Genomic DNA, 13,346 nt, shown 5'->3' on the forward strand with positions numbered 1-13,346 from the left:
TGTTTAAAAAGAAGTCTGACTCACAGAAGCATTTTACTTGTGTAGTTTAATAATATTCTTCTCCTCTGTTGCAGGCACTGCACTATGGTGCAGAAGATAACAGTACTGTTATTGTAATTCCATTTGGTGCGTGGGGAAAGCACAAAAACACTGGCACCAGCTTTTCTTTCAGCCGAAGCTTTGTCTCAAGTGGAAGATGGGCATGAAATGGAAAGGCTATAGTCTGTGCTGCCCACTTGCAATCCAGTTTTCAAAATTATCTATTTTAAGACCACTTTCAAAGACCATATACTTTCGCTTTTCCGTTTGGTAAAAACTCATTCTGTCAAAGCCTGTAATGTGAATGAAGACAGCTCGCCAGATGTACAATTAAAACATTGCTCTGTTATTTTAACAACGAGTTTAATAACTGGACAGAAAAGTTATCTTTGTAGCAAAACTGGTAGAGGTATTGACATTTCACTAATTGATCACTTTAGATGCCTGTTTAGCTGCAATAAAATTTGCGTTGTATAAATTCTTAAATGCTTGTGTTGTAAGTCACAGTAACTGGTTGTATTAATCTTGGTGCAACAGTACAAAGACAATTTGTGCCCGTTCAAGTGTGTTTTCAGTTTTGGCATTGAAACAAGTAGGTTTGTTGAGTACAAGAACTGCATGTTATTATCCAGTGTTGGAAATCAGGGAAAGGGATATTTGTTTATTTGAGTTGGACCCCATTAAACTGCTACAGCTTATCCAGTATATACTTGAAATAACCTTTCCTTCCTCTTTGAGCAATTTAAATACAGTGGAAGCGAATCTTGCCCCATCTAATCTTGAGCTGCATTCTTGCTAATTTAAGCAGGCAAAAAGATTTTCAAGCATGTAAGCTTTTTCACTCTTCCCTGAGTATTCTAATTTCCTCTGTCACGCATAGCGACCAAAGCACAGGGAGAAATATATTTCTATACTATTAAGGAATTTGAGCTTTAAAGTGCGTTCACTAGAACTTGAAGATTTTTTTTATGTTTGTCCCTTATAGTAAACAAAATGTGGCAGACACTGTAACTGAGAATTCAACTGCTGATCTTTAATAGATATGAGGCCTGTCAAAAGATTTGTAATTTTTGTCACAAATACCTGTGCCTCCCGATGTCACTGCTGGAATGGCTGTGTAGAACTAGACCAGAATATACATATAATGGTGTGCCTTTCTGGCCCTACTTTTTCCAGCATTTGTCTCAGGTGGAATTTAAGAAATCTGAAGTAGTAGGTTTGGATCTAATTTTGAGTTTCAGCAGAGAGGTGTGAGGTATCAACTTGATCCCAAATTAGGAGGGCAGCTAAGTTGCTATGGCCTGCATGATTTATGCCTGTTAAGTGAGTTGGTACTTTTTTCTCTATTTTGAGGGTATTATTTAAATACAAATTGTTGGAAATGACAGGAAGTATGAGATGGGAAGAATGTTCTCCATGGTCATATTTTTCTGTTATTGAATGTGCCCAAAATTCTCAAGCATGTGTGTCTTTTATTGTGTGTGGAGAGCAAACACAACTGAGAGCTTGGGTTATTGAAACTTGCCAGTAACTGGAGTTTGAGTTTTTGGAATCTAAAGCAACTCAGGCCAATATGAATCCTTTTTCTGACAGTTTGTACTTTTACATTACAAAAGATTTGACTAAGATCAGTTGTGAACTAAATATGTTTCCTCTACTGAGGATTAAGGGATGTGTAAATGCCTTGAGAGAGATGAAGGATTAGTCAACTTTATGTGGCATTGGGGGCATTATGGAATAAACTGGAGAAGTACTTTCAAAGTATTTGTTTCAAGGTTGAACAGGAGGGGACTCATGTATAAGAGGAATGTATTCTTTACCGTAATTCTGAAGCATAATGTAAAATGGTAGTGTAAGCCATGGCAAAGTTTTTATTTGCTTACTTTTCTCCGTCTTGTTTTCTGCCCCGGATCCTACAGTAGAACCTTATCACTCTACACACAAGATTTGTTCATGTTTTTGAATTAACGCTGGATAGTGTACACTGACCTAAATTTTAAAATGAAAGTTTGTGGATGGTCCCTTTGCCAGCTGTATATTGTGCGCTGGTTTTACATTTGATGGTGTTACTGGTAAATGAAATGTTGCAGTTTAATCAATGTGAAAGTAGAATGACTAGAGATAGGAAAAAGACTTTCTGCAGTTTTCATCTATTTTGGTAATTCCTCAGTTACATACTTTTTGTCAAGAAGCCAAATATGTTATAGAATAATGTGATTCTCAAAAATCTAGATATTTTCAACGGTTCCTTTCTGTACTGTCAAACTTGCTTGTCATATTATCTGTTACTACTGGAAATGGTAGAAATTTGCAGAATTATTAAGAAAAGATTCAGTACCTCAGTTGTGCAAATGCCAGCACTAAATGCACTACAGTAGCTATTTTAAATATAATTTAATCCCAAGAGACATGCTGTGTGTCTGTCTGTCTGTCAGTCTCTCTCTCTCTAGTATAAAGACTGTTCTGCACTTAGTACATGAAGGTAATTAGAAGCGAAATCCTTAGATTGGCTGACGCAATGAACATTACATAGAACATAGGGAAATTTTCAAAATGGTCACATCCAGATGTTTTGTGACTTGAATCTATCCATGTACTTCTGCCAGGTTTTGTATTATAATATGTATAATATGTAAATATTTGTTATATATAGTAAATCCATAATATACATTAATCTTTGTCTTGGTTGGTAAATATGTATTATATTATGGTTGAACTGACTTTGTACAGATCTTGCCCTTGTATTTTAACCATGTCTTTTTATACACCAGTAAAACCCTAGCAACCCAAAAGCAGCGCTTGATTACATTTTGGAGGCAGTGCTGGAAAATGTACATTGTATTCATCTAAAGGATTGCTCTTTGTAAGGTACAGCAATGAATTCGACTTCTTGTGAATATTTTGGATGTTTATTTGGAAGGAAATCTATTCATTTTAAAAGTTTCTGTTGGGTATGTATTGCATTGTTTAATGCATAGATGCTTTCAATATATAGAAATGTACTGGAATCAGAAAATATTCAATTTTATATGCCTTGTCTGCAGCTCCCAAAACCCAAACACTTCGTTCCAGAAAAACACCATATTGGTCAATGAAACCAAGAACTATGAAATATAACAGAACAAACTATAACTGTATTTAGCATAATATACTCTGTTCTATTGCTTTGCCACACTAGCTGTAGTGTTGCTGTAAGTTTGTCTGCTTATTGCACTCAGTACCCATCTGTGTTTTGATATCACTAATTGATTGCAAAGTTGTGCAAATGTGAACTAGTGATGGATCTAATGAAATGAAATCAGTAATTTTAATGATTCACCTCAATCGTTATTCAGTGGTGCTTAACTTCTTAGCAGACATTACACACAAAACAAAATGATCATTTTTAGCTTTTGTGGAACTAGTGAGCAATAATTTGTGTGCTTATAAAAACAAGGCTTATAATATTGTCTGTATCTTATTTATCCTGAGGGCAGTACATCTGGAACGTATTGGTTGTATTTTGCCATCTTTCAGGGATGTTGGTAGAATGGAGACATTACTGAAGCGATAATCCAGACAATTCAAGTTCATCCCACAGTTTCATTTTGAAGATATTGGTTCATGACAATGAAGATGTCAGATTGTGTCTTACATTCAACTGATTCATCGGGTTTTTTTTTAAGAGAAGGAAACCTACTGATTTTGGATATTTCCTAATTACCCTGTTCAAAGATGTTATGACCTACCTCTGGAGCAGGTGGGACTTGAGCCCAGACCTCCTTGCCCAGAGGTATGGACACTACCCTGCCGCACAAGGAGCCCTAGATATCTGTATTCAATATACCTATATTATTAATCCATACCAACATGTTTGACATTTAACTACCCTCTGAAGAGGCCTAGCAAGCCAATGAGTTATTTTAAGCTCTCTAGCAAGTCAATTCTGAGAAGAACTTGCTGTGAATGAAGTTTTTTTTTTATTGACGTAAGTACCTGGTATCACATTTGGATCAAATCAGTCAGTCAGTATCTTATTTAATGTAGAGCAGCAAGTAAGCCAAATAGAATGTGAAAGCAACTGTATGTCGGATTCATTAAAACTGGAGCAGTGCTGCATATGTAGTCTTTTTTTTTCAAGATTTTTCTTTTATCATTTGTCCGGTCTAGTTTTAGTACGTGCAACCATCATTGACGGAATTTGCCAAATGAATGTGTATTACAACATCTATTAATTGATAGTGTGATTACTTTTCATATATTTGTAATTGATTTATTTTATTTGTATTAGAAGCCTGAACTTCAAAGGTTTTCATATCAACCTGACCAAATTATTAGATTTCCCACCTTTTTTCCTTTTCCAGTGTCCTGCTTGAATTTACTGTATGGGAGATGGTGCTTGTATGATATTGGCTGTGATGCAAATATTTTCAAGTTTGAATTGTAGATGTTTTGGGTAATGCATGATGAAAACAGCATGTACTGCTGTGTACAGTAACTGTGAAAAATGTAAGCTGTATGTAACATTTGAGAATATTCAAATAAAATTATTTACATATAATTTTGCATGTGATTTTAAACCACACAAAATTCTTAAATGGGTTGAATGTTGTGAGCAATTGTTATTCATTCCCAATTATCCTCTTTTTCTGTTTGGGATGATTCTTCTCATCCCAAAACTTGCTGTTTCCGTGGAGTAAACATTTAGTACAATATCTCTCAAAGCCTTGACAAAATTAAAATTAGGATGCTAAATTGAAAAACACTGGTCAGTGCTCATTAATGAACAGTACAGTAGCACTGGATAACACATTCTATTTACCAGAATGTTTCTTAAAGCTGTGCGTAAGAGTTGCATAGCAGTTGGTAAGCCTATAGTATCCAGTAAGATTTTGAAAGATCTCTAGAGAGCAGATACAGATATCATTTTCTGTGGTGGGGAGAAATACAAAGCAGACATGATCTTAAAACTGGAGGTTAATCCTTTGAGGAGTCAAATCATGTGTGGCAGTCATTTACAAAGATTATTCAAAATCCAGCCTCCTAAAGACCTGAATGCTGGTTCAGTTGGAAATTTTTTTCACTATTTTTACTTGGGGCAAGGTTATTAGGGATATAAAGCTAATGTCTTAAATGGAATTGCGGCTCAGACCAGCTTTAATCCAAATGAATGATAGAGCTTCTGGCTGAATTGTCTATTCCTATTCTGTTGTCACCTAAAGATCAAATTCAAAAAACTATGTACAATAATGACTGCATTTCAAGACCACAAGTTTAGGTTCAAGCACATGGACATGTTGTGGTTATAAGTGGTGCCGATCGTAACTCATTCTTTGTTTTACTACCAGGGCAATGCTCAACAGTAGGATGGTACTCCAGTATAAATCGCCAGAAAACGGGGGCAATTTATAGTTATAAAAGGAGGAATAATGTGAGGAAACAAGTTAGCTATGTGACTGTGTACACCCAACATTTCATAACATTTGTACTTTCTGACATCTGTGTATCAATATGGAGAGGGTGTGGGGGAAGGCTAAAACTTTAGAATATGTTGGTAACCTTTCAAGAAAATAAGAGAATGAGTTGGATCAATTAATGCATGACATTTTTATAAGTCTTGAACAAACTGCTGCATGATGAGCTCACCTGAATAAAAGTTCCATAAATTTCCCTGTCTTCCCATTCATCTGTTTAACTATTGCATCCAATATAATTTCCTCTTGGCCTACCTTCCTCCTTAACATCTTGTAGAGCTGTTTTACAACTTGATATTTATAACACTAGATTTATCTTAATTAAATTATCCAATAATCAATAAATTTAATTATATAGGACCTGCAGGTACACATGATTCCCCCAAAGTTAATAGTCAGTCATAAAAGCAAAATACTGCAGACACTGGAGATCTGAAATAAAAACAAAATTCTAGAGAAACTCAGCAGGTCTGGCAGCATCTGTGGAGAGAGACACAGATTTAATGTTTTGATTAAAATAGAACTCTTCCAGAACCAGTTCAGGAGGAGCGTATTGATTGAAACGTGAACTCTTTTTTTTTCTCTTCAGCAATGCCACTGGACCTGTTTCTCCAGTTTTTATTATTAATGATGTAGTCACTTTTTGTAGTATAGTTAATATGACTGCTGTTTTTAGTCCAGTGAGATCAGAGGGCTTTGAGATTAAAAAGAAAGTGCTCACATTTATATATGGTTGTGTTTTGTAACATTACATCTCAAAGGGGTAGCATTTATCATGTAGGAAACATAATCTTTTTTTTCAGCAAATATTCTGATAATGTAAATTTTCTTTTAATTATGGTGGTTGAGCGATGAATGTTACCAAAGACTCACCAGAAAGAATTCTGCAGCTTTTCTTCTGCCATGGGATCTTTCATATTCACCTGAGTGGACAAACCAGAACTTGGATGATTGTCTTATCTAAAAGTGAGAACAGCAAATAGTGTAGCAATCTGAATAAATGATAAGTTGACCTGATTTGGTGATGCTTTGTTTTCATAAACACACTGAGCCGAAAACCAAAGCCTGCTCTTTTTCTTAATAATAGAAACATATACAAATAATGCTAGATGGTTGGCTTTTAAAATGAAGGCAGAACTGTGTCAAGATAAATACTATTGAAGACTAATCCAGGTCTTTAATATTTGTGTGCAAAGCCATGGGAAATTGACCAGCAAGAACAAAACACAAGCAGTGCACATTTTATTATAAGTTATGTTTTTCCTATTTACCCATAGCAATTTGATATAATTATACAAGTCCTCAACAAAAGAATTCATTACCACTCCCTTCAGCACATTTGTTCTGCCCATTCTTGGTCTTATTTGATCTCTCCTGTCTTCCATCCTATCACACACAAGCACTGTTTTCTCCCCACCTTTCCCCATGTCACTTATCATATCTCTAATGTTTACCATGATGATGAAAAATCACAAACCTGAAATGTTAACTGTTCCTTTGTCCACGAATACCACCCTGTGGCTAATGACACACTGCAAGGGACACAACTGGGGACTGATACTGTAAAATCCCATGACAGTCACTGCAGTCTGATTTCTCATTAAAGAAAGGGAGATGACTGATCACTGAGGGTCATCACACCCTCAGGTGAGGAGAGAGTTTGAGAATGTGGGCCATCTATGGTGACCTCAGCTGGTACTGGACTCAAATCCATGCTGTTAGGTATCGCTCTACATCATAAACGAGCTGCCCAGACCAGTGAACTCACTGCTCCCCATATATATATATGACAGGCTGAAGATACGTTTTAAATGTCTGGTCTTGCTCTTTAGTACACAACTGGCCTTGGTCTCGAGAATTGTATTGATGTGTTGCATTCTGGAAGATATTGCGCAGCAGTGAGTTTTGGGATTGTCAGAGGAATAAGGTGCTAAACATAGTCTGTTGAGAGGTGAAGGTGGAGAAGGAGGTGGAACCTGATGAGGGCAATACACCATCAGTAGGACACAGCTGGTTCACATTGACTCCTCCAACTGCCAGCCACATGCAAAAGCCACTTCCTTCCTCCCCCCAACTTCTTCAATTCGAGTAACACAGAGCAGATCTGCAAACAACCAAGAACTGTTTCCCTAATTCCCAAGGCTCAGTACCAGTTCGTATCTTACTGTGCAGTATAAGTGATAAGGTCACTTGCTAGCTAGCCACCAAAAATGGACAAAATCAGAACGTTGTTTAAAAAAGCTGTAATGTTCATTTGGCTCAAATTAAAACAGAAACTTACCATTATTTTAACACCCATCCATGTGCACCTTGTCCAAATAGAAATCTTTACTCCATCTCTGCTCAGCGCCTGTGTGTGGCTTCAGTAAAGGTTGAAGCAAGTTGATCACATCCCTGCTGTGATTGCTGAGCTGTTTTTGAACAAGGTCTTCTGAGTGCTGGAGCCTGTGAGGGTCTGACCAAGTCTACTCCACTGTGCACATGTACAGGAGCAGGCTTAGCCATCAGGCTGTGAAGCTGCAAGTGGGCTCAAATTGAAGTGAGGCCATGGGGTGGGTGACAACGCAGAGTCCCCTTTCACCATCATCCCTCTTATGGTCCAGCCACACTCCCGCTAGCAGTGAGTTGGTGAACACATCACTGCAGACCAGTGGGATAATGAGAAAACAAGCTTAGGCTATCACCTCTCCTATTTAGGATGACTTTCATTGTGTGGCAGCACAACACTTTTTACTGCTTCGATCATTAGACCATATTCAGCTTGAATTTATGAGCATGGCACTGTGTTCCTGCTCAGGAACAAACTCCAACATTCATAGATTCACCTGCAGCGCCCTTTGTCCCTTCAGTGAGGAAGGGTAACTCCATTTGAGATCTTAGAGACCCCTCCTGCATGTCAATGAAAACAAGGTGCAGCCTTTGAATGTTTGGGCTCCACTAGGAGGCAGACTCGTGAACATCCATATGCCTGTCATAAGGACACCGGCAATTGAGATATGAAAATGGTGGACATTGACAGATAGAGAGTGAGTTGTTGATGGCCATGACTGTTGGAGGTTGGATGTTTGAAAAGAGCATTGTAAGAGGTGAGTGGAAATGAGAAGCTCAGTTGTCCAAGAGAAAACAGAGTGCATCAAATCCCTACACACAGTCTTTGTCTATAGCTAATGCAGTAGAGACTGCAGTACCAGAGAATAGTTCCTGAGCCACACCAGGCAATACATAAACTTGATAACCACCATGGAGCAAGCCATTTTGTCAGCTAGAAAGATGCCACTAATAATCACAATTTAATGCAAGTCAGTTAACATATTATATTGATCAGGCAAAAGTGAGGACTGTAGGTGCTGGAGATCAGAATCTAGATTAGTGTGGTGCTGGAAAAGCACGCAGGTCAGGCAGCATCCGAGGAGCAGGAAAATCGATGTTTCGGTCTTTTCCAGCACCACTCTAATCTATATTATATTGATCAGACTAGAATGGATTTAATCAAAATTGGGCAACAATGAAATCCTTCAAAAGAAAGGTTAAATAACAGAATAGTTACTAAACAACAGGCACATTGTTTAGATATGATATCTTCTTGCATCAATCAGACCCTAAGGTAATTTCTTAATCTTGGTTTCTTGGTGACACACAAATGTCATTTTCATAATTTGCATATATGTTGCAAGGATTTCCTTGCTGGGAAGTCACACCACAGTAAAGCTTTGTCTCCCAATGTATATCGAGTTACCAACTCTACAAGGTGGCTTGGAGTCTCCAGGAATTGAAGAGCTGTCTCCAGGCCACTAGATCCTTGGAGAAAATCACAGGGACATTAGATAGGATGTTTTGTTTGGTAATAATCTTTTACAATCTTCTTCACCAGCCATAAAAAATGTTTAGAAATGGGAAGAATGTGCAATTTTGGCTGTGCTGTTCAATTAAGTAATGTATACCCGTGCAACTTTTATTACTATGACAAAGAATGTAAATAGGTAAGAATTCTTGTCAGAAGGACAGCCATCTGTGAAGGGTTTAAAGGGCTATATTGCGCATATTTTAATGTTTATCTCTGTGCATATACAGGGGTATAATTCTGGACTGGTCATTGAGAGACTCAGACTTTGCTTCAGTTGAATTCTCAGTTTAAAACTCTGCTATCTTGGCAGCTGTGGGCACTGTCTATTTTGAATAAATTGTAGGTCTGCAGAATGTGCCCCCCCCCAAATTGAGACACCTTCAAGGTCTCCCAACCCTTGCAGCAGTGCCTCCCCTCCTCTGCCCAGCCAGACCACCAGCTCTCTGGTGCCTGGGTTTGTTCTCATGCCCAGTGGTGGGGCCTATTTGCCATCCTTAACACGCTAGCCCAATTGGCTGTATAGCTGGATTGCGATGCAGAATGATGCCAAGAGCATGGGTTTAATTCCCACACCAGCTGAGATTACTATGACGTTTTTCCTTCTCAACCTCACTCCCCTGCTTGTTGGTGGGTGGTGGTGGTGGTGGGGGGGGGGGGGGGGGGGGTGGTGATGGGGGGGCGTGAGGTATGTTGTGATCCTCAGGTTAAACCACCACTTTCTCTAAAGACAGAGCGGTTCCCTGGTGACTTTACCTTCAGTTACAAGAGGTGCCTCCAGGGAAGGTCAGACACTGTGTGGTGTACTGAGGCGTGTATTCTGTAAAGCTTCACAATGTCACCACACTTCAAACAGCATCTCCCAAACAATATGAGGGGGGAGCCACTCAGCATCAGGAAGTGACCCATCTGGTTCACTGATGTCCTATAGGGAAGGAAATTGCCATCCTCATCTAGCCTGGACTACATGTGATTCCAGACCCACAGGATCACGGTTGACTCTTAACTATCCTGAATGGGTAATGAATGCCAGCCTAGTCAGAGATGCCCACATCCCACAAATGAATATTAAAAATAAGTGTTGAAAACATGGCCACCAGAAATCTGCTTTTTCTTTCTCTCCACATTTCTGCTGACAGAATGGCTGAGCATTGAGCATTTGTCTTTTTTATTTCATTCTGACTTCCAGCACCTTTTAATTTTTTTGGATTCTTAAAAAAAATGAAATTAGAAGACAACAGTCCCTTTAAATCATAGTAGTTCCATGTCCATTGTCAGTAACAAATGAATGCACATGGTTCAGGAGTCATGTCCAGATATTGCACCCACATGATCAACTTATGATCATTACATATCATTTTAACACACACTGGGCATGTGGCTTTTGTAATAGTGAGAATGTTAATTGATTCCACTCCAAGCCGATTATAGGACGTGTTAAATGTCTCATGTCCGTTTGTCAACAGCTATGTTGCTGGTTTTCGCTTTCATTCTCAATAATCCTCAACAAAATCAAAAAATTGTATTTTTTCACAAATTTCATTCCAAGATTCTATCTATTTTTAAAGCAAAATTTCCCTGATGCACTCTGTTCACTGCTACACTGTCAGTGGGTCTATGTGAGATTACTTTATACCGTATTATTTGTTACTTGCATTAAAGTTTCTTTTTTCTCCATTAAATGTATAAGTTTTTATTCATCCACAGGATGCGAGGATCACTGGCAAGGCCAGAATTTATTTACTTCCCATCACTAATAGTCCTTGAGAAGGACCGAGGGAGTTTCTTCTTTGAATTGTGCAGTTCAGATAGACAATTAAATACCATAGGAATCTGACACAACTAAATGGCTTGTGAGGCTTTTTCACAGGTCAAATAAGAGCCAGACTGGATTAGAAGAGCAAGTGCTCTTCCTTAAAGGGCATTTGTGAACCTAATCAGGTTTTATCACAATCCAGTATTGTTTTTCTATTTGTTAACCAGATGTGGCCTTGGCTGGCTGTAGAGTCACTGGACTTGAAACATTACCCCTGCATACTTCCCACAGATGCATGCCAGATCTGCTGACTTCTCTGTTTTTGTTTCAGATTTCTAGCATCCTGATTGTTTGTTTTATTTGTTACCCATTCCTAATTACCTTGAGCAGCTTCATGCCTTCAGGATCATCGAATCATACAGTAGTGAAGGGACCCTTTGACCCACTGAGTCTGTATTGTATCAAATGTGTTACTGGCTTTTTATTTCAGATTTACTTCATTGATAGATTTATGTTCACCAAGTGTCATAGAAGGATTCAAAAGTCTCTCTATAATTTTAATCCATATCTCGAATTGGAGTCTAGCCCCATAATCGCTACATTACTAATTACTTTCTTTCTATTCCATTGTCCATGCTTTATGATTTTATGAATTGATTTTACAATTAATCAGTAGAAAGCTTTGGATCTTCACTCTGAATCTACATTCCATTTATATTCTGAACTTTTGAAAATATTCTTGTAGCCCAAAGAAAAAAAATAAATTTGTGGTATTATGACTTTCCCCAGACATGTGGCTATAAGGAAACTGAAACCCTTTTAGAAATTATACATTCTCAAGGCATGGGCATCACTGACAAGGTCACATATTGAACCTCGCTGATATGGCAAGGGAATTGGGAGTGCCAGGATATTCCCACATCTTGTCCTTCTGAGGGGTACAGACCACAAGTTGGGTTATGCCTTCGCACTACGTATGGTGAGCTGCTGTGCCTGGTCTAACGTTGCACATAGCTAAACATTCTTACCAGAACTTAAGCTTACAGCTGATACCCTGAAAAGGTCACATGACACTTTTCAAACTATGTCAGGGAAATGCTCCAAGCTGTCTTGGCTGGCTTATCTTTTTATCCCTAAACCAAAATCATTTAAAAAAAAGTTTGAATGTTTTCATCTTGCTGTTGCATCTCTTGATCATTCCAATATTTTCCTGACCGATCTTCCATTTAATACCCTCTGTCAATTTCAGATCATCAAAGACCTTTGCTGCACCTTGTTTATCCATCACTCTTGCTTTGCCTGACCGGAATTAACTTGCAATAATTAACAACTCAAATCTCCATCCTCGTGTTTCAATCCTTTCATGGCACTTTTGTGATTTTCTATATCATCTGGTTCTGCCAGCCCCTGAACTCTGTCCCTCAGGAACTGACTATATGACTGTCCATTCCTTCATTCCACACAATGCTGTCTGTGCGGGCAACTACCAAGAGCTCATTCTCTGGAGTTCCCTCCCAATATCCCTCCAGCATCTTCACCTTCTTTAAAACCCACTTAAAATCTGCCCCCCACTCCTAAAATATGTAAATTTTTCTTGGCATGCGCCATGGGATAGTTTCCTGCATTAAGAGTGCTATATAAACACAAGTTCATGTTGCTTGTGCTGATGTGAACCTATCCTGCGAATGTGACAGTGTATCTGTGTGGCAGTGTATACTTAGACTAAGGAGATGTTTGTGTGAGTGCATGTGACAATGAAATGATACAGCTGTTGCTGGATAAGTGCAAGAAGATTAACCCAGCAAGTTTACGTCCTGTAAACCTGCACCACAAGAAAGCTTGTGATGAAAATTCAATCCCAAGAATTCAGATCCCATGCCGGATTTGTGGAAACAACACTCTATATTCTGCATTCAGATTATCTCTCACTCCACACATAGGAGCATATTACATCACAGACAATCAGTGTGTCACTCTTTATATTTAGATATTATGTGATTTATTTTCCACAGTGGTTGCTGGAAACGGTCACCAGGCTTAATGAGTGTGGTAGCTGGCTGCAATTTGATCAAATAGCACCTTTCGAAATCTAATGTAGTATGGCTCAGTGCTGAAATGGTGTCGCCTGGCCCACATTCAGACCCCTGTCACTGCACAATCATTAAGAGCTACAGTAAACACTGACAGATAAAGGCTCTGTTTAAAGCCTTGACAGCTTTTACGAAGGAACAGACAAATTGAACAGCACCAGAATCTG

General features: G+C 38.5%; 1 protein-coding gene across 1 annotated transcript in view; it reads left to right on the plus strand.

Moving 5' to 3' along the window:
* ppm1kb (protein phosphatase, Mg2+/Mn2+ dependent 1Kb) overlaps window positions 1-4,579 on the plus strand; it is a 41,532-nt gene extending 36,953 nt beyond the window's left edge. The window contains exon 7 of the mRNA XM_043674352.2: window positions 75-4,579. Coding sequence (XP_043530287.1) covers window positions 75-206 — 132 coding nt within the window. The 3' untranslated portion in view covers window positions 207-4,579. The remainder of the gene's footprint in view (window positions 1-74) is intronic.
* The last annotated feature ends 8,767 nt before the right edge of the window (window positions 4,580-13,346 follow it).

This window comes from Chiloscyllium plagiosum, unplaced genomic scaffold (assembly GCF_037043375.1).
Source record: "Chiloscyllium plagiosum isolate Xiang-an unplaced genomic scaffold, Cpla_swu_hap1 HiC_scaffold_36, whole genome shotgun sequence".
Taxonomy (NCBI): Eukaryota; Metazoa; Chordata; class Chondrichthyes; order Orectolobiformes; family Hemiscylliidae; genus Chiloscyllium; species Chiloscyllium plagiosum.